The 21,532-nt window shown below is 53.4% G+C and overlaps 2 protein-coding genes across 3 annotated transcripts; one reads left to right on the forward strand and one right to left on the reverse strand.

The window, feature by feature from the left end:
- Positions 1-314: 314 nt before the first annotated feature.
- Positions 315-19,749, forward strand: PPP2R5D (protein phosphatase 2 regulatory subunit B'delta). The gene is made up of 16 exons (XM_082847163.1): positions 315-441; positions 5,329-5,406; positions 14,373-14,583; positions 14,839-15,038; positions 15,137-15,247; positions 15,369-15,461; positions 15,889-16,019; positions 16,157-16,216; positions 16,324-16,432; positions 16,647-16,700; positions 17,008-17,178; positions 17,285-17,412; positions 18,057-18,158; positions 18,251-18,323; positions 18,466-18,582; positions 18,729-19,749. The coding sequence occupies exons 1-16, from the start codon at positions 415-417 to the stop codon at positions 18,864-18,866; spliced, it is 1,803 nt and encodes a 600-aa protein (XP_082703289.1). The 5' UTR covers positions 315-414; the 3' UTR covers positions 18,867-19,749.
- Positions 19,750-19,827: 78 nt separating this feature from the next.
- On the reverse strand, positions 19,828-21,532 carry MEA1 (male-enhanced antigen 1). 2 transcript variants are annotated; one of them, XM_082848478.1, is made up of 4 exons: positions 21,468-21,532; positions 20,705-20,984; positions 20,519-20,621; positions 19,828-20,213 (listed from the first exon to the last, which is right to left on the reverse strand). In XM_082848478.1, the coding sequence occupies exons 2-4, from the start codon at positions 20,972-20,974 to the stop codon at positions 20,062-20,064; spliced, it is 525 nt and encodes a 174-aa protein (XP_082704604.1). In that variant the 5' UTR covers positions 20,975-20,984; positions 21,468-21,532; the 3' UTR covers positions 19,828-20,061. The 2 variants fall into 2 exon arrangements, with proteins under 2 accessions (XP_082704604.1, XP_082704603.1); XM_082848477.1 differs by lacking the exon at positions 21,468-21,532 and adding an exon at positions 21,359-21,466.

Raw genomic sequence — 21,532 nt, forward strand, 5'->3', positions numbered from 1 at the left:
GAACGGGCCGCGAAGGACGGCCGAAGTTGAGGCACACCAGATGCCGAAGTGCAGCACTGGGTGCAAAGCCCGGGCATCCCCTGACCCGCGCCTCTCACGCTAAGCTCGACCCCCTTTAGGGCGGGACCTCCCACTTCAGCCAATTCTGGGAGCCGAACCCTGGCGGTTTGTACTCTTCCTTTCCAATGAGAAAAAAAGGAAGCTGCTTGGTTCCAATGACCAATCGGAGAAGGCGGCGCCTGGTTGTCAGGCAGGTTTGTAAGAGTTCGGGCCAATTGGAGACACAGACACCGCTCGACCCGGGGCGCAGCGCGCAGGCGGTGGCGAAGAGAAGCCGAGCGGGCCGAGCGCGGCCGAGCAAAGCCGGAGCCGGAGCGGGGCCGCAAGAGCCGGACCGGGTCCGGACGGGCCGAGATGCCCTATAAACTGAAGAAGGAGAAGGTAAGCGTGGCCCTTTTCCCCGCGCCTCCGCCTCGGGGCCTGTGCGGAGCTCTGGGAGGGGCCCGAGCCAGGCCCGGGACAGCCCCGGACTGACCCTCCCGTCCGGCCCCCGCAGGACTCCCGGGGGCGGCCCTCCGCCCCGGCTGCTGGTCGCACCCCCAGCCTGTGCCGCAGCTGAGAAAGCTCCCTCCCTTGTCCGGGGTAGAGTCCCCCGACATGCACCTCCCTCCACCGACCCCCGGCCCAGGGTAACCTCCTCCCTCCAGATCCTGCCCCACTCCCAGGTTACTCCCTTGCCTTTTCTGCCCCCATCCCCTCCGCATCACCTCCCCATCCCCCACCCGTTTGCCGTTTGGGACAGCCGCTTATCTGAGATTGCACCTCCCTCCAGAACTAAGCCCCCTCTCCAACCTCGCGCAGCCCCTTCTCTTCCCTCCTCTTCCCACCCGCCTGGGCCTGGGCCTGGGCCTGCCTTCTCCACCGTCCCCTACAGCCCCTTCTCCCTCCTTGCCAGGCTCCTTGACCTAGAACGGCTCTGCTTTCTCTCTCCTCCACCGAATCTGGCCTAGGCCCCTCCCTCTAGTTCTTCCTTCACACACAAACTTGTAAACCAGGACTGAGCCCTTCCTTCTGCCGATGGAACCTCGGAACGTCAGGGTGTCTGAGCGCATTCAGTGCAATCCCTAGTGATACAGATGAGGAGACTGAAGCCCCGACAGGGGGACAGGGGAAGGGACTTGGCCAAGGTCACACAGCCTGCTGGAGGCCCAGCTGTAATATCAGGTCTCCTGACTTAAAGGCCTCCTCTGTTCCAAAGCCCCTCTAACAGGCATCAACCCACTCCCAGGTTCATCCTCAACCAGTCACCTTTCCTAATCTGGACAGGCTACTCCCCTTATTCCTAATTGAAGATAACCTTTGCATTTTTCCTTTTTTGTACCAGTGCTGGGTTTCTGCCTTTCCTGGGCCACACTGTCCTCAAATTGGGAATCTGCCCTCACTATCAGATTAGCTATCCTTCTTACTCCACAGGGCAGCCACCCCTGGACACCCTTGCCTTTGTCTTGTTGTCTTGACACAGACTGTTTCTTCATGCTGCCTTCTTTCGCCTTCCTCTTCTACCTCCGAACTGCCTTCTCCTCTTCTTCATCCCTGTCTTTCCCTACCCTCTGTTTCCTGCTGTTGCTGATGTCTGACTCAGAGGTGTGGTTCCTTTGAGGTACAGACTCACACAGAGGATGCTAGGATACCAGTTCCAGCCTCCCCCAGCTTCTTCTTTCCTGGGGCTGGTCCTTCATGATGGGCGCTAGCTCTGGCCTGGTGTTCTGCTCACCCACTTTATGACCCCAGAGGTGTCTTGCTTTCATTTGCCCTCTGTTTGGCTGGGTTGCTGGGCTGCCATCTCTGACCTTATCAGTTAAACTCCCTATCCTGGGGCTGTTGGAGATTTGCCAGGCAGCTCTGATTCTGGATTGTCCCCATAACCTCTCAGGGCCTGAGATTCTGAGTGTTGAGTTGGTGGTGGTATAGCAGGCACTGAACCTCCTTGGGTGCTGAGCTGGGCAGGTTTGGGTGCCCCACCCAGGCCCTGTGTCTTTGGGGAGCAGGCATGCTGAGGTGGTTTGGGCAGCTAGCGATAGGTGATGCACACAAAAGTCAGCCACACCAGGGGCTGAAGGGCTCCTACAAAGAGTGTGGAGAGCAAGGCAATTCAGGGGAAGCTGGTGAGGTCCTCACTGATCTGTAATTGTTAGTCTGATGGAACAGATACTGTCCCATCCACAGAAAGCCTTAATCTACTAGAGGACTGAGAAGAAGAAGAAAAATTCTTAAGACTTGCTAGGACCACAGGTGTTAAGTGTTTGGTTGGGAAGGAGTATGGGAAGGATTGGTTTGCATGGGGCCAGGCATCTCTGATCCCCTTTAAGGTTTAACTTTCCACTTTTGATTTCTAGTTGCATTTGGCCTCCTTCAGTGGTGGACAAGTCCTGACGATGTCACTGGGGTTTGCCTAAAAGGGGTGGGGGCAGAGAGGAGGTGGGGATGGAGGGTCTGTATTGCTCATCCGTCACCTCTCCCCTTTCTCCTTCATCTCTGATGGTCCCATGCCTGGCCTAACCTCATGGCCTCCTCCCTGAAGCCCATCCTGAACCCTTAGTTGGGGGTGAGCTCTCCTTCCTCCCCTGGATTTGCTGAGTACTCGGTAGGTCACTTATGGCCCTTTTGTGTTCCCTTGGACTGGAATTAATTGTAGACAAGTCTTTTCTTCCCCCTTGAGATAATAACTAAGTTCCATTTTGGTTTGGCATCTCCTTGTACACAGTAGGTGCTCAATGGATGAGTGCTGAGTCAATCCTTGGGGAGATTTTCATCCTTCCTCTTCCCTCATGTTCTGATCTAAGACTTGAGATTCTCTTTTAGGTTCCTGGGTGATGGCGTGCCTCTGCTCCCTCCCACACTCTTCTTGTTCATAATAATAGTAATAACATTGACTAACATTTCATTTTTCATGTGCCAGACACTGTGCTAAAGGGGATTAGGGGTACTTCCCTGGCGGTCCAGTCGTCCCGTGCTTCCACTGCAGGGGGCACAGGTTCGATCCCTGGTCGGGGAACTAAGATCCTGCATGCTGTGCGGCACAGACAAAAAAGAAAAAAATTTAAAATTTAAAAATTTAAAAAAAAAATAAAGGGAATTAGGTACTTTGATTGTCAGCACTTAATAGGTGAGGAAACAGGCTCAGCGAGGCTAGTTAACTTGCCCATGATTGTATAGCCAGTAAGAGCTGGGCCAGGAACACAGAGCTGGCTCTTAACCACATTGCCATGCAACACTGGACAGCTGGGCTGGGCTGAAGTGTGTGCATTTCACCTGCTCTGCGGGAGCCAGGGAGCAAGGGTGGTGGCCTGGTTCCCATGCCCACCCCCCAACACCACCCCCCAGGCAGCCGGGATCTTTCTTCTGCACATTGCCTGAGAGATATGTCTGAGTGCTGCAGGGTGGGTGGAGGGGTACAAAAAGGAACAAGGAGCTCACGATCAAGGAGAGAGGTGAGACATGGGTGCAGATGGGCCAGCTTTGTCCGAGAGGCCCACGTCTGGGGTGTGTGCAGACGGTCACCTCAGTGTTGCGTCCTGCCTGCACCCCCCCTCATCCTTTTCCTCTCCACCCCACACTCTGCACCACTCGCTGGCCCCTCGGCAAGGGGTGAGTGTGCCCCGCCTGGTCAGTGGGCCCTGGGAGAGTGCCTAGCCACCCAGAGCACAGGGCTCCTTCCCACTGCTATGACTGCCTGGAGCTGCTCCACACCTGGGAACGGCTTCCTGCCTCCCCACCCCCACGAAGCCTTCCCCCTGCTCCAGCCTACGCAGAGCTCTCTTCTCCCTGAAATCCTTTTGCCCCCATGGGTATAATCACTGGATTTAACACTTCTCACTGAAGGGGCTCAGGTGCTATCAAGTGGCAGAATCTCAGAGCTAGAAGTGATTTCCAAGGTCCTCCGATCCGATCTGCATTTAAGGCTCGGGACCCTTTTGCATCATGCCTTGGAGGAGGCATGAATGCACCTCTGCTTGAATGCTCTTGGGTTGGGGAGCTTACAGCCTCACTAGGCAGCTGGTTTCTGTGCAGCTGCTCCAGGAGAAAAGTCTTCCTTTGGAGCCTCAGCCTGTCTTCCTGCCACTTCTGCCCGTGGCTCTTGGGCCTCTGGATCCACATAGAACAAGTTGCGTCTTTAGTCCACATGGCAGCCCTTCATTTATTCGTAAAGATCCCTCTTGCTCCCCCACTCGCCATGACTCCTCCCTTCCATTGTTAACTATCCCAGTTCCTGCAGCTGTGGCTCTCAGGACCTGCTTTTGAATCTACTCCCTCTATGGGTTGTATATTCCCCGAAGAAAACCTAGCATTTGTCTTTGTCCCTCCCAAAGTGTGATGCTCTCGACTGAACCAGATCCTCCAGAATGGCCCTATCAGTGCCAAGGACGGGGCGCTTCCACGTCCCCTGGTGCCAGGCACTCTGCACAGGTCTGTTAACTAGATGGCAGGTCACATGAGCTGCCGTGGCAGCCACAGCACATGGATGATTTGTGTTGAGCTTGCAGTCAGACCTAAATCCCCAAGTCTTTTTCACATTTTCCTCATCCTGTCCCTGGGCAGTTGCTTTTTTTTGGCCCAAAGCATAGGAAGAGATGCTGGGCAGGCCAGGGCTCTGAGCCAGCAGCTAGGTTCCCAAGGGAGACTTTGGACTAGTGCTCATTCTTTATAGCGATTCTGGGCCTTATTGCCATCCCTGTCCTTGTGCTTGTCAACCGAGGCGTTCTTGGGACGATTCCTATACCTGTTAGCATCCCTGGGCCCCACTGATTATGCCAGTAGCAGTTTCTAGTCTGGGTGCTGTTTGTGATATCCTAAAAAGGCTTCCAGGTCTTTCCAGATGGCCTCGAGGGTAGAGTGGTGACTCCCTTCCCTCCAGCATGAGAGCCTCAGGCCCCCTCTGCCCGCTTTAGCCAGAAGCCAGTCTGAGCAGCTTCTTCCATGCTGCTTCTCCCTTGAGCCTCGTCACCCTGGTTCTTACTTGACCGAGGCCCTAACGCATACAACAGCCTTGTGAGGTGAAGGAGCATGGTCATGCTGGATTATTGTGTGTTAGAGTTGTCTTCCTAACCAGATTCTGAACTCGTTGGTGCCTTTGAGGGACTGAATCTCCCTTTGTGTACCCCAACCTGCCACCCCACCGCCCCAGGTTTAAGGTAGGTGCTCAGTGGTGCTGATTGACTGATTGATTCAATTGGACGGAGGAGAATTACAACAGAGACCTGAGGGATGAGGATGAGGCCTCTCCCTTCCTTGGCATCTGTTAACTCTACCTCCATCTTCTCCCTTCAGGAGCCCCCCAAGCTTGCCAAAGGCGCGGCCAAGCCCAGCAGCTCGAGCAAGGATGGTGGCGGCGAGAGCGCTGAGGAGGTAATGAACGTGGGCATAGCCCTAGTTACGGTGCAGGCGCCAGTTCCACCTGCTTGATGGCCAGTGGGGTGGGGGATCTCAGGGGGCCGGAGATTATTGGGGCAGAAGGGAAGGATACTTTCATAGCCAGGGAGGGGCCTGGACAGCCCATCCAGGCTGCCCTCAGGCAGGCTTTCCCTTTGGCGGCTATGAACCAAATAAGCCCTCCAGTTTTTCCGATTCCGCTGGGATTCCTGTGAAAGTCAATTCTCTGTCTACCAAAGTGTTGAGAATTCCTTTTCTCTTAGGGCAAAAGGCTAGGGGCACTGAGTCCTGGGGAGGAGGGAAAAGTACACGGGTGCACATGGGTGCTCAGTGGGGTGACTTCAGTGTAGCTCTGGGTGGGGCAGGGGTGGGAAGTGGCTGTTGCCCTTGAGTCGGGCAGGGCTGGGCGCACCTCTCTTGGTCCCGATCAGACGGGAGCTGCTGAAGGACAGGCATGAGCAGAGGTCAGCACAGCTTGGCAATCTAGGGCTGTAAAGCAATAAATGGCAAGCAGAGAGCACACGGCGGGGTGGAGGGACTTAAGGAAGTCCAGAGTGTGTCCATGGAAGCTTGGGTGTGTGCTCAGTGGGATGCTTGGATGCTGAACGGTCCTGGGAGCACGCTGAGCGAGCGCCTGTGTTACCCGGAAGCTGGTGATCCTTGCTTTCTGCGCTTCCTCCCTCCTGTGCTAAACTGTTCAGAGGGATGGAGGTGAACAGGAAATGGAGCTGTCTAATTCTGAGCAGGTCTTGTGGATCGGGGGCAGGTCATGGAGAGGAGATCGATTGAAAAGTGTTTGGTTGGGGTTAACTCTGGATTTGGATTTTTCTGGATACTTCTGGTCCCTGTCACCTCCAAAGAGAGCCAAGCACTTTTCACACCTGCGACCATCATTTTACCCTCACTTGAGTGATGGGAGGAAGCAGGGTAGGTTTTCTCCATCTTATAGACGTGAGAGTTGAGGACCACAGAAGAGAAATTCCTCCTTCCTCTGCACATACACTGGCATCTGAACATGTCTCTAGGCCAGTCCTTGTCACTCAGTGCTGGCACTGTTGGTTCCCGGATGTGTTTCTCTCCCCCGGACTGTGAACTCTGAGGGAAGGCGCTTGCTTCTTCCCCACACCTGTGTGCTGACGCCCTTGGCTCACAGGAGATCACCAGGAGATGCTTCTGGAGGGCACACCCTCTGGGCTCAGTCTCCCCTTCAGGAGCCGTGACATGTGTGGGACCCACAGGGAAGGTGGCGGGAGCCGGCAACTAATACTCAAAGCAGCAAGAGACTTGGAAACAGGATTTAAAGGCACAGAAAGGAATAGCTTGGGGGGCCACTCCTGCCTTCTGCCTGACTCCCTCCTGCTCATTCAGTTACTAGACAGATTGGCTGTCATTTCCTGGAAGTAGCCCTCCTTGACCACCTGCCCCCATCCCCATGCCCAGGACGCGGTCAGGGCCCCTGGTACCCAGCATCACTCCACGGCAGTGCTTAACCACAGCTGTGATGAAACAATTCCGTGGGAATTCATTGTGTGTCAGTTGTCTCCTGTGTTAACACTTAGCTCCTGAGAGGCTCTCGCTCACACCGAAGGGCCTGGCCCACCAGAAGCACCAGCATTTGAATGCATTAGTGAATGGATGAGCAAACAAACCAACTTCAAATTAGACCTGGAAGGAACCTCTCCTTTCATAGGTAGGAAAACGAAGGCTCAAGCAGCTTAAGAAATAAGCTGAGACCAGCTGCTGTGATTTCTCCACCGCCCTCTGGAAGAGGAGAGTGTCGTGTTCACCTTGGACTCTGTTTTATGAAATGCCGCTCAGGGCTCACCTGTCTGAGGCAGCTGCAGGAATTCTCCATGATTTTGCAGAAATGCACCCAGGTGGCCCCAGGCAGTGGGACATGGAATAGTTGGGGGCCAGGCTGTGAGGCCCAGGTCATCAAAAGCTGTTTGTCACAGTCCTTCTCTTGCCCTTTTTCTTTCTTTTTCTTTTTTTTTTTTTGATGTGGACCATTTTTAAAGTCTTTATTGAATTTGTTACAATATTGCTTCTGTTTTATGTTTTGTTTTTTTTTTGGCTGCAAAGCATGTGGGATCTTAGCTCCCGACCAGGGATCGAACTTGCACCCCCTGCATTGGAAGGCAAAGTCTTAAGCACTGGACCGCCAAGGAAATCCCTCCCTTGCCCTTTTTCTAGTCCAGAATTTTGGGTTCTTACAGCCAAACTTACCCCGTGTCAAGCATTTGCCAGTCTTTCCAACTGATCTTAATAATTTATAGCAGCCAACATTTATTTTATTGAGCAGTTACTTGTGTATTAGTTTCCTAGGACAGCCATAAGCAATTACCATGAATTGGGTGGCTTAAAATACCAGAAATTTATTCTCTCATAACTGTGGAGGTCAGAAGTCTGAAATCAAGGTGTCAGCAGGCCATGTTCCTCTGAGGTTCTAGGGAAGAATCTCTTCCACGCCTCTCTCCCAGCTTCGGTGGCTTTCTGCGATCTGCTCCTTGGCTTGTAGAACCATCGTTCCAATCTCTGCCTCCGTCTTCGCTCAGCGTTCTCCCCTGTGCCTCTGTCTCTGTGTCCAAATTTCCCTCTTCTTATAAGAACACCAGTCATGTTGGATTTAGGGCCCACCCTAATCCAGTATGACCTCATTTTAACTTGATTACATCTGCAAAGACCCTGTTTCCAAATACGATCACATTCATAGATGTTGGGTTGATGTGAATTTTGGGGGGACACTGTTCAACCCAGTACAGTCTGTCCCAGGCACTGTGCTAAGTACGCATGCATTTAATCTTATAATCTTCTCATTTAATCTCTACAGCAGTCCCTGAGGTCATCTGTTATCATCATCAGCCCCATTTTACAGAGGAAACTGAGGCTTAGTGATGTTAAGTAGCTTTTACTCAGCAGTAAAACAGCAGAGCTGGAATTCAGCCCAGGTCTGTGGCCAGTCCTCCCGTGTTCTTAATGACCTAATAGACTGGTTCTAAGATTCTAGAAGAGTCTTAGAATGGAAAGGAGCCTTGAGAGATTAGGTCAGACTCTGCTACAAGGCAGGGGTCTTTCCTGGCCTGTCTTTGGAAAAAGCATTTCAGTGCTGTGGACTTTCCTGTGTGCTGTGCCCTGTCCTGAGTTCTGGGAACAGGGACAGAGGGAGGAAGAAACGATCCTGGTCTCTCCCACTTCAGCCTGACATCACTGTAGCCAGAGTTGTTACCCTAAAAACATTTTTGGTCCTATCAGTCCTTTACTTAAAAGCCCCTCTTGGCATCTCATTGCTCACAAATTCAAATACGCAGCCTCAGGCCTCCTGGGCTGGCCCTGCCCTGTTCTTCCAGCCCCTCTGGACTTTCCATCTTCCAACCCGACCAGCCTTTTGTGGCTCAGGGCTCTTATTGGTGTCATCCCATTGGCCTGGACTGCTTTATCTCTCTCTTTTCATTCTTTGCCTAAACCCGTGTTTATCCTTTAAGAGACAAATCAAAAGTCACCTCTTCAGGGAGGGCTTCCCTGATTCTTCAGGCAGAGTTTGTCACTCAGCCCTCTGAGTTCCTGAATCTTTTGCGGCGCTCTGGTTTTGCATTGCCCTGTACTAATGGCCGCTTTCGTGTCTTGCCCACTGGACTTTGAGCTCTTCGAGGGCAAGGGCCATGTCTTATTCCCTTTTTAATCTCTAATGCGTAGCATGATGTTTATTGAATAAATGAATTAAGAATGGGTATGGGGGGCTTCCCTGGTGGCGCAGTGGTTGAGAGTCTGCCTGCTGATGCAGGGGACATGGGTTCGTGCCCCGGTCCGGGAAGATCCCACATGCCGCAGAGCGGCTGGGCCCGTGAGCCATGGCCGCTGAGCCAGCGCGTCCGGAGCCTGTGCTCCGCAACGGGAGAGGCCACAACAGTGAGAGGCCCGTGTACTGAAAAAAACAAAACAAACAAACAACAACAAAAAAAGAATGGGTATGGGGTTGGCCAAAAAGTTCATTTGGTTTTTTTGTAAGCTGTTACGAAAAACCCAAACGAACTCTTTGGCCAACCCAACAGTGCTCTAGGTGTCAATATAGGAGAGAATGCCTCTCTGATTTTCAGGGTTTGAAACTAAAATGATCTTCACTCAGCTAGTTAATTCATTATGCAAAAGCTATAACATTAATCTTTGCGTTTTTCACTGATAATTTTATCTTTCGTCTTTCTACTACAGTACCTTCTATAGTGCTTAACTTATATTTCTACGTCCTACTTTATGTTTAAATATATGGGTTTAATGATTACCGGTGTCTGTGTTAGGGTCAGGTTGGAATGGAATTGGTTCAGAGTGGGCAAGTATAGTTGCAGTCTCCTGAGTGTGAGGGTGGTGTATAAATTCAAAGCCCCACTGGAGGGGCCTCCCTGGTGGCGCAGTGGTTGAGAATCCGCCCGCCAGTGCAGGGGACACGGGTTCGAGCCCTGGTTCTGGGGAGATCCCACATGTGGCGGAGCAACTAAGCCCGTGCGCCACAATTACAGAGTTTGCGCTCTAGAGCCCACGAGCCACAACGAAGAGCAGCCCCCACTCACCGCAACTAGAGAAAAGCCTGCGTGCAGCAACTAAGACCCAATGCAGCCAAAAATAAATAAATAAATTTATATTTTAAAAAAAAAGCCCCACTGGATTGCAGGAGGCCTGAATCTAGGAAGGCTTCTTGGAGTTTGGATCCTGTTGCAAGTTTAGAAGTGGGAGGAGACGGTTGTTCAGGCAGAGGAGACAGCCACTGTGGAGTCTCAGAAGTGGGAGCAGGCAGGTCACCAGCTTGCCTTTGGGCCGTGTCCACCCACGCTCTGATGGCTGCAGAAGGTTCTCCTGGGGATGCAGCTGCCTCTCATCTCCAGCCCAGGTCAATAAACGAGAAGTTGGAAGCTAGAGCTTTTAGGAGAAAGGGTTGAACGTGAAGTGAGTTGCTGGCACACACCTATACTCCCTTCTGACAAGTATGTTTCCAGGGCTCTGCTGGCCAGCCCAGCTGTCTCTCAGCTGCTCCTTGTATCTGGGGCCTGGGAGCCAATGGTCCTTATAAAACCAGGGTGGCCCAGTGGGCTGGGGGCGGGGCAGACTAAGCCGGCTCAGCTGCTCTCCGGCCACCCCAGCCTTCAATAATGCCATCCTGAAGGGGAAGGGACCTTAGGCATCAACTCATTGGGTGGCTTTTTAAACTATGATTTTCAGCCATGCAATCTCTGTTTTCTTAAAACCTTACTTGGGGGCTTCCCTAGTGGCACAGTGGTTGAGAGTCCGCCTGCCGGTGCAGGGGACACGGGTTTGTGCCTCGGTCCAGGAAGATCCCACATGCCACAGAGCGGCTGGGCCCGTGAGCCATGGCCGCTGCACGTCCGGAGCCTGTGCTCCGCAACGGGAGAGGCCACAACGGTGAGAAGCCCGCGTACTGCAAAAAACAAAAACAAAAACAAAAACACCTTACTTGGAGAGTGTTTGGACTACTGATCTAGTCCAACCCTCTGCTCGTTAGCAGAGAAAATTGAGGTCTTGCTTTTCCCTTTTTGGGAAGAAGGCCTCCTTTTTCTGGATGTCCCCTAAGTGTGAGATTCATGGAGATGCAGGGTTTCTGCATCTTATCTGGGAGGATGGAGAGAGACATATTTTTCCCGAGCCTTGTTCCTCAGTTGCCACTGAGCCCCTCAGCCTAGTAATTCTGATGTTTCTCCTTCCCACTCTGCTCCCACCACTGTGCAGGGCTTTGTTCTGAAGGTCCCCGGTCAGGACAGGAGGGACCTATGGAGATGGGCCTGGGCTTGGTGTCCCCCGCCCGCCCTGTCCCCCCATCAATCAAATAACCAGTCATTCACTGAATGCCTGTTAGGTGTCAGTGCCAGTGCTGAGGAGACCCAGAGGGGCACAAACCAGGGTCCTGGCTTTAAAGGGACTTGCTTTCTAGTGGGGAGATGACACATGAGCAAAGTGATCAAGAGGTGTCACTGGGGATGATCCCAGAGCCAATGGAATAGATAAGCAGTGTCAGAAGGTTGAGGGTGGAAGGTGGACATGCAAGTCCTGGAGTGATTGGAGAAGGCTTTTTCGAAGAAGGTGGGTCTTGAAAGATGCAATGCCTTCTTGGGTTCTCCCATTTTATTTTATTATGTTTTTGGCCACGCCATGTGGCTTGTGAGATCTTAGTTCCCCACCCAGGGATTGAACCTGGGCCCACAGCAGTGAAAGCATGGAGTCCTAACCACTGGACTGCCAGGGAATTCCCTTGGTCCCCCCATTTTAAAACAAGAAGGATAATGAACTCTAAGGAACATTTGAGGTGTGCTACTTTCAGGAATTTCCAGGCTGTATTCCTAAAATCCAGGGATGGGAAATAATAATAACAACAACAATAGTAGAAGATACTGCTTATAAGACACTTCTGTGTGCCATATACTGTTCATTTAAATCCTTATTACAACCCTGTGAGGTAGTACTATTGCCATCCCCACTTTACAGATGAGGCACAGAGAGGCTATATGACCTCCTGGAGGTTACTCGGCTAATAAATGGCAGAGCCAGTAGTCAAACCCAGGCAGTCAGGCTCAAGTCTGTGCCCTTGACTGTTGAGCTCCACTGATAAGGATTGGGTTGTTCCTGCGACAGGGAAATGGGGAGAGTCTGATGCACACCAGGCTCTGGCCCCCTGGCCTTTTGCCCCTCTCCTTCATCCTCTACCAAGGTGTGATCCATCCTCCGTATACAGGAAGAGAGACCCCAGACTTCAGGGTGCCTTGCACTGTCTAACCAGAAAAATCACACTGGTTGCGTGTAGTCATGGCAAGGGAGGTGTGTGATGACTGCTCTTGTCCCACTTCTTTGCATTCCCCTAGTCAAATTGGTGTCTGGGGCTCATTTCAGGAGGAGGAGAGGGCCAGATGGCCAAAGCGGTAATGAGCTACACTGAACCCAAGGCCTGCCCTGGGCTGGATCCAGCACTCCTCTCCTGCCTCTGACCCCCAGATAGGTCACAAGCTTGACGTAATTGTTTCTATAAAAAATTCAAGAGCATACAAAGCATAACATTTGTCTTCCTCCTTGCCCCTTATCCCAGAGAGTTTCGTATTCTCCCATTCTTATTTTATGAAGTAAGAGTTTACGGAGCGGGCTGGAGAGGAGGCGGGGATGGCAGGTGTGAGCACAGGAGGGCAGTTTTCCTGTGGTGTGGGGACCCGGCTGGACGTGACCTCACTCCTCTGGTCCTGTCGCAGTCTCTTCTCTGGTTGGGGGGAAGGGCTGTCCTGTGGCTCAGCCTCTCCCCTCCCCCAGCAGGGGATTACCTGGACAGTACCTATGAGTGGACAGCCCTGCAAACACCTGTTTGTATGCTTCTGAAAATGGGCTTCGTGGAGCTCTGACACCCGTGTCTGGGAGGAAGTAAAGAAGTAACTTTTGGAAATTAGCTGTATCTCTCCCATTATATTGTCTTTTTTTTTTTTTTTTTTTTTTTTTTGGCTGTGCTGTGTGGCTTGCAGGATCTTAGTTCCCTGACCAGGGATCAAACCCAGGCCCCGTGCAGTGGAAGCATAGAGTCCTAACCACTGGACTGCCAGGGCATTCCCTATTTCTCCATTATAAAAGCAGTGTCAGCTTGTAAAAAATTTAGGAAAATAGGAAAAAGTCATGTCTCATTCTGTCATTACAGGAGATAGTCATGAACACAATGCACTTGTTCTTTCTTTTTCTTAACTGGATTTTGGGTTCTGTGCATGTTTTAATATGGGTGAGCTCATTTTGATATACAGATTTGTATTATCCTTATTTAACTTAGCATATAGGAAGCAATTTTCTCTCATTCCATAGTTTTACTCTTTTTGTTTTGTTTTTAATTTTTATCAGTGTGGTGATAGGTGCATTGTTCAGAAGGTCAGATAATACTCTCAGGCTTGTAATGAGCGGGGCAGCCCCTGTCGCCGGCCCCTCTTCTCCTATTGTTTCGTGGCAACCACATTCACCTCCTAACTCTTTCCTTGCAGATTGACTTTTATACCTCCAAACAAGATCCTTTTACTGATTTTTTTTCCCCCTTTAATTTGTGAGCTTTAGATATCTCTTGACTTCCTAACGTGGAAAATTAAGGCCCGAGTGTCTTATACCTCCGTGCAGACTTTTCCCCTCCTCACAATACTTATCACCCGTTTTGGGTAAATTACTCTGACTGTGTAAACGTTTTTCACAGCTGAATCACGTATCATTACATTTAGTACATAGTTTTCATAAACATAATTTTAACTCCATGATTTCCATGTATTTATATACTTGCCATTATAAATAAGACCATAAAAAGTGTTTTTGCACAAAGCCTTTTTTAAATTTAGGATTTTGCTTAATCTATATTTCTAGTAGTTAAACTGCTGAGATATGGGGAGGAGTTTCTTTAACTGAAGACTATCACACGTTCAGTAAATGATAAAATAGAGTAATCGTGGCTGTACTGCTCGATGCATTTTTACATATGTTTATGCTATGAACCACCTCCCAGACTCAGTCAAGATACGGAATGTTTCCATTAGTCAGAAAGGTCCTCGTGCCCCTTCTCGGTCACCACCCGCATCTCCCCGACCCACACCGCTGCCACCCCCTCCCCGGCAGGAGAGCCACTTGTCTGACTTCTGTCACTGTCAGTCCATCAATCAGCTTTGCCTGTCCAGGAACGGGAGTGAGCATTTTGAAGGCGCTTGATGCACAGGCAGTGGGCGTCACTTTGGGAGACACGCCTTCTAGACCGCCCCCTTCCAGGGCCACATCCCGCAGTTATGTCTGACCCTGGTCTTGGCTCCTTCGGGGCGGGAGGCAGCTGCTTGCTGCCCAGGCCCACAGAGGCATAAACGGACCCTGGGCTGGGCGGTGGGCCAGGCCTGGGCTGGGAAGCGTAGCTTGGCGAGTGCACTCCAGTGACTCGCTCGTTTGACCAGGCCCAGCCCCAGCCGCAGCCGCCACCGCAGCCACCACCGCAGCCGCCATCATCCAACAAGCGTCCTAGCAACAGCACGCCGCCCCCCACACAGCTCAGCAAAATCAAGTACTCAGGGGGGCCCCAGATTGTCAAGAAGGAGCGACGGCAAAGCTCCTCCCGCTTCAACCTCAGCAAGAACCGGGAGCTGCAGAAGCTTCCTGCCCTGAAAGGTACTTGGGAAAGGTCAAGAGCGCTGCGGCATCAGACCTAGGGGACAGTGGGTGTTGGCAGAATGGAGGTTTGGGGGTGTTTGGGGGAGGGTGGAAGCTCTAGAGAATGTGAGGGGGAGTTGCGCTGGGGCTGGGGGTGGGCGTCAGGGGAGCAGGATGGTGGCAGGAAGGGATCGGGGAACGCCCTGCGAGGTGAGCAGGGCATAGCAGTGAAGGACCACAGAGGAGACCTGACCATGGCCCATCCGCCCCTAGACTCACCAACCCAGGAGCGGGAGGAGCTGTTTATCCAGAAGCTACGCCAGTGCTGCGTCCTCTTTGACTTTGTGTCAGACCCACTCAGTGACCTCAAATTCAAGGAGGTGAAGCGGGCGGGGCTCAACGAAATGGTGGAGTACATCACCCACAGCCGCGATGTTGTCACCGAGGCCATTTACCCTGAGGCCGTCACTATGGTAGGCACAGGGAAAGGGGAAAGCGGGCAGGGACGGGGGCCCCGGAAAAGCCCAGACCTGCCCAGAGAGCTCTCACCTGGGCCCTCCCTACCCCTCAGTTTTCAGTGAACCTCTTCCGGACGCTGCCACCTTCCTCAAATCCCACTGGGGCCGAGTTTGACCCTGAGGAAGATGAGCCCACCCTGGAGGCTGCCTGGCCGCATCTCCAGGTACCAGAGCAAAGAGGGCAGGGGCCTGGCTGTGGGCAGTGGGGCACTCTGAGCCCTGCAGCAAGGGGGCTCTCCCAGTCCTTGGGGAATGCCCCTAAGTGATGCTCCTTTCCCCCCGCAGCTCGTGTACGAGTTTTTCTTACGTTTCCTTGAGTCTCCCGATTTCCAGCCAAACATAGCCAAGAAGTACATTGACCAGAAGTTTGTCCTTGCTGTGAGTCCCTGAAGTTCCTGCCTTCCCCTCCTTCCAGTCCATGAACTCTAGCCCCACGTCCCCTGACTCCAGTCCAAGCTGCTCTTTTTGCTTCTGCTGAATATAGGTACTGTATTGGGTTTCAGCTGTGTCTGGTGCAAATTGACCATGGGGGTTAAACAAACCTACTCTGTCCATAAGAAGCTTCCAGCATAATGGAAGGAAACAAAAAGCAACACTGTTACCCCCCGCCCCACCCAATGGGGAATGCAGCACGTATTCCCAGACATCACCTGGGGTAGAGCAGTGCAACAGAATCACTCTTCCCAGAGACTTGTCTCCACGCACCCTCTTCAGAGGGCTTCCTCTGGCCAGGACCCAAGTCACCCCAGCCCTGGCTTTCCCCGGCTCCTGCCTCACTGCCGCCTCTCCTCCCGCTTGCTCCCAGCTCCTGGACCTGTTTGACAGTGAGGACCCTCGAGAGCGGGACTTCCTCAAGACCATCTTGCATCGCATCTATGGCAAGTTTTTGGGGCTCCGGGCTTATATCCGTAGGCAGATCAACCACATCTTCTACAGGTGAGGCCAGGAGCCTGGGCTCAGGAGCAAAGCAAGCCCCTCACTAAGATGGGGTGGGAGAAGGGTGGTAGGCGGGACTCCACAGAATGCTGGAGGGGCATCAGGGGTTATCAAGAGAGTCTTTGTTCTTCCCTCAGGTTCATCTATGAGACGGAGCATCACAATGGGATTGCCGAGCTCCTGGAGATCCTGGGCAGGTGAGAGGTGGGGCGGGGGCACACATGCCTAAGAAAAGGTCGGGAGGATTGATGCATTGAGCTTGGATCTGGCCCTTTGGTCCTGACAACCCTCCCTTAACTCCCAGCATCATCAATGGCTTTGCCTTGCCCCTGAAAGAAGAGCACAAGATGTTCCTCATCCGTGTCCTGCTTCCCCTTCACAAGGTCAAGTCTCTGAGTGTCTACCACCCTCAGGTGAGCTGCCTTCCTCCTGCTGATCCCCGGCCCTGGCTGCAGAGAAAAGAGGGAAGGGGAAGCATTCCAGCCGTGATGGGGCAGCAGAGGGAGCAGGGGGCAGAATTCCTCTCCACGCCTCCCCTTCTGTTCTGGGGTCTGGTTTCTGTCACCGACCTCTCTGTGACCTTCTGAGCCCTGCACCTCACCTCCTTTCTGTCTCAACCTTCTGCAGCTGGCGTACTGCGTGGTACAGTTCCTGGAGAAGGAAAGCAGCCTCACTGAGCCGGTAACTTCCCTGCTGGGCCCCAGGGTCCACCTCTCCCTGTCAGCAGCACTTGCCAGCAGCAGCTATCGAGCGGTGCCGTAAGCACGCACGGGCGATGTAACCCGACAGGTGGCATGGTTTCCTCTCTAAAGGAGAAGTAAAACCTTTGTGCACCTAGGAAGCATCCAAGCCGGAGAAACACGAGCACTTAGCTGAGGCCACCCAAGCTGTGCCCACCGGGGTTGGGGGGAGAGGGCAGGGTGGCTTCCTGGAGACCCAGACAGGTGTTGAGTGAGAATTTTATTCCTGTGTCCTCCTCTTCTCGCAGGTGATCGTGGGCCTTCTCAAGTTCTGGCCCAAGACCCACAGCCCCAAGGAGGTGATGTTCCTGAATGAGCTAGAGGAGATTCTGGATGTCATTGAACCTTCAGAGTTCAGCAAAGTGATGGAACCACTCTTCCGCCAGCTTGCCAAGTGTGTCTCCAGCCCCCATTTCCAGGTGAGACCCAGACCCAGAACATCCCAGCCCCTGCCTCCCAGAAAACTGAGGAGGGTCTTCAGCATAGCGAGCCATGTCCCCACCGAGTCTCGCCTGTCCCCACCAGGTGGCAGAGCGTGCCCTCTATTACTGGAACAATGAGTACATCATGAGCCTGATAAGTGACAATGCTGCCCGAGTCCTTCCCATCATGTTCCCTGCACTCTACAGGAACTCCAAGAGCCACTGGAACAAGTAGGGAACTGGGGTGGCACTGGGCACTGAGGATCTGGTCTTGGAATGTGGGAGGGTGTGGATGGACTCAAGAGCCAGTGGTCTCATCTGGTCCCTCAGCAAGCGGGGCTGGTGCCCACTGCATATTAATAGGGCCTTGAGGGACTGACCGGGGAGAAAAGATACCCACGTGAGAGATCTGTGCTACCCAGCAGCAGAGCAGTGGCCTCTGTCGCATCTCTTCTTGAGGTCAGATATTCTGCAGCTTTGGAGATGTAATTCCATGTTGTGAGAAGCTGATGTGATCCTCTTAGTATGTATTAAATCCCAGCATTGTTAAAAGGCTTTCCTGTTTAAAGCTGTGCGCTGGGAGGCCATTCGTGTGGGCTAGAAGAGTAGGAAGTAGTGGGGAAAGGGGAGCTCTTGGAGCACGGGGTGCAGGAAGGATGGGCAGGCAGACTCATTTATAAAGGGCCTGAACTGCCAATCTCAAGTCACGTGATTTGGCCAGAGCGATGAGCTTACACTGTACAGAGGCTGGTGGGATGGGAGTAGTACATGAGAAAGCTCTTAGCACAGACACCTTGTGGGAGAGAGCAAACTGAGGTCCCGGCACTGAGGGCAGGCTTTGGCCTCTTATACCTCGTCTGTCTTCCTGGTGGCAGGACAATCCACGGCCTGATCTACAATGCCCTGAAGCTGTTCATGGAGATGAATCAGAAGCTGTTTGATGACTGTACACAACAGTACAAGGCAGAGAAGCAGAAGTGAGTCTCTCTCCTTGGGGGTGTTCCTCTTCCACACCAGCCCCCTGTGCTTCTCTCTCAATCCCACCCCAATCCTGTCTTTGTTCCCTCAGGGGCCGGTTCCGAATGAAGGAGAGAGAAGAGATGTGGCAAAGGATTGAGGAGCTGGCTCGCCTTAACCCCCAGGTGAGGTGCTTCTGCCCTTGCCCTGAACTGAGGGGTCCAGCCTGGGTTGGGGGAGGGTTTGTCTGAGGAGGGGCAGGAAGCAAACAGGGTCCCCATACTTCCCAAGTGGCTCTCGCCACTTGTCTGCCTCCTTTCCTCTCAGTATCCCATGTTCCGAGCGCCTCCACCACTGCCTCCTGTGTACTCGATGGAGACGGAGACCCCCACGGCAGAGGACATCCAGCTTCTGAAGAGAACGGTGGAGACAGAGGCCGTGCAGGTGGGAGGGCACGGGGAGCAGAAAGACAAGACAGCGCGGGGAGGGAGAGGAGACAAGAGCCGCAGAGCCAAGGAATCAGGGCAGGAAACAGTGGGATTTCTCGGGACTTGGTCACCATTCCTCACCTCCTGCACATCCCCACACAGATGCTAAAGGACATCAAGAAGGAGAAAGTGCTGCTTCGGCGGAAGTCAGAGCTGCCTCAGGACGTGTACACCATCAAGGCACTGGAGGCGCACAAGCGGGCGGAAGAGTTTCTAACTGCCAGCCAGGAGGCGCTCTGACCTCCTCACCCTCCCACCACAGGGCCACAGCCCACTCAGCCCTGGGACACTGCCCCAGCCCTCCACCTTCTGCTCCCCACTGGCTGACTTGGGGCAAGGCAGGGCCTCTCTGCTCTAGGGAGGGGGATGAGGCACTTGAAGCGGGGACACCCGCAGAGCGGTCCCTCTTCTCCCCCGAAACGTGTTCATGCCTCCCTGCGGCTAGTACAGACAGGCTGAGCGCGGCAATGCTCAGCGCTCAGACAACTTGGGGATGCCTGGCCCCCTCCTGCTCCTTATCCCACAGCTGCCTGCGGCTGCTCTGAGAAATACACACGGGAATAACGTGCTCCTCTCCTCTCCCCTGCAGCCCCAGTTGAACTCCAGGTGTCTCCTCCTTGTCTCCCTCCCCTGCAGGCATATAGGGAGCAGCAGGAGATGATTCTCACCAAAGTTATGTCAAACCCCATTGGCCCCTGGAGTGAATTAGCTGGAGGGGAGCCAACCCCCAGCAGCACAAATAGGCCGCCAGCCCCAGCAGTGTGCAGGCTGATGGGGCTGCATTATGTCCTCTTACCCCTGCCTGATCAAGACAACACAGGAGAGCAAAAGGAGAAAAGCATAGGCTTTGGACAGTAGGTGATGAATATAGGGCCCAGCCCAGATGGACCAAGAGAAGGGGATGAACAAACACCCTACCCTGTACCCCCTCTTTGGTGAGCAGCAGCCCTGGGATCACTGACACGGAAGGGACCATCCTGGGGCTGACTGCTTTCCTGTGCTGTTGGTCCCCAAAGCTAGGAAGAAGGAAGCAGGGGGCAGTGCCCTAAGCATGGCTCCCCCCAACACCTATTTATTTCCCTGTTTGTGCTGATGCTGGGCAGGCTCTCACTTGTCCCTTTCAGGAACCTTGGAGGGGCGAGGGGCTGGGGGGGGGCCGGACCCGGGTTCCAGGGGCACAGGCAGTGCAGCTTTTGGCTGTGTACATAGGGTGCTTTATTCCCCACAGAGTGATACATGCTAAGGTGGGTTGGGCTTGGACCGTTGTCCCCATATGTACAGAACTGAATAAAGTGGGTCTCTGAGAAGAAGTCTGATTTGCCTTGACGTGGAAGGGAGATGGGGAGGATGGAGATGGACATTACAACCAGGATGTGTTCAGTCCTGTGCTGGTTCTGGCCTGGAATGCAGGGAGATAAGGCACCTCTCAGGGTGATCACTTCCAGGAAGGGGCAGCCTGCCGGGCTTGGAGGGCCTTCTGTACCACATCTTCCCACTGGGCATCTGATATCTCCCGAGCCCAGGCAGGAACCCCTGGCGCAGGTAGGCTTACACCAGCCATCGTCCTTTTCACCAGCTCCACGTGTTCTGAAATCACAGGCAGACCAGTTAGGGGGTAGAAACAGTAAGACCAGCTCCTCTCCCCGTTCGTTGAATTAACCCAGAGCTTTTGGGCTAGTGAGGTCACTGAATCTGTCCTGTTATTCCTAGGCAAGCCTGCCCATCCTCCCCCAGCCTAGAAGAATAGCATTTCACCTGGATTCTGAAGTCTGCAAAACCTTAGATTACAAACTTGTTTTAGGAACAGGGTGTTCCTGTGACTTCCCTCTACTGGCACTAACCAGTTCCCTTCCTCCATTATTATTCCAGAATAAAAGAATGATCTCTTTTACCTGGGTCCATAGGAATAGAGCTGTGGTTGCTCGATGCTATAGCTCCTTCCTCATCTTCATCCTCGCTTTCTAATGGTGGGTCTGGCAAATGAAGCCCCAGGGCCTGCAGAGCCAGAGACGACAGTTCAGGGCCAGTCCAAGGACTCCAGCTTCACCTGCTCAGGAACAATGCCTCCTCCACCATACCTGGATCCGATCCTGGATATCAGCAACTACATCTTCTCCATCCCCCACTGGTGCCAGCTCCACCTCCTCTTGTTCAGGATCTTGGTTCAGGGGCTGGTAGGAGTAGCCAGCTGGTCCTGCCCCCGTTTCCTCTTGCTCTTCCTCTGGTTCCTCACTGCTCCAATCCCCAGTGCCTTCTGTAGGGCCCTGGTGTGGCCCGAGTTCCTCAGTCTGATTGGGGAAGATACGTTCAGGACCCATGGTGTCTCCCCCTAGAACTACTGCTGCCATCGGGCAGGGGCTGCAAGAACAGGGCGGCAGGAGAATAGTGATCAGATGAAATTAAGTCCACCTTCAGCCTCTCATCCAGCTCCTTGTGGTCTCCTACGTCACGAAACATTTAAACGCCCCAAGTCTCCTGCCCCCCTCCCCACCATCCAAGCCTCTCCTGGGCCCTTCACCTCTTAAGCCGACTTATCTTCAACGGAGGCCCACCCGCCTTACTCCGCCAATTCTTAACAGCCCAGCCAGAGGCCATGCCACCTCCCAAAAGACATCCCTTCGAGGACGCCCCTCCCCCCCAGTCCACTTAGGAACTCCGGGTCGCCAAATAAGCTCCCCTAGACAAGGCGTACCCGCCCCCTTCTCTCCTCTCCAAGGGGTTCCCCTCTGTACCGCCTGACGAACGCCCTTCGGGTCCCAGCGGCTTCCTTCAAACGGCCGCAGTTGCGGCGGCCCCAGCCGCCCCACCGATTCCCGGCGCTGGCGTTTCCGCGCGCCTTACCCGCTCAGAGCCCGCTGCCAAACTCTCACCTTCACTTCCGGCGCGGCAGGACGTGCCGGGGTGCC

Source organism: Leucopleurus acutus, assembly GCF_964270905.1.
Source record: "Leucopleurus acutus genome assembly, chromosome: 10".
Taxonomy (NCBI): Eukaryota; Metazoa; Chordata; class Mammalia; order Artiodactyla; family Delphinidae; genus Leucopleurus; species Leucopleurus acutus.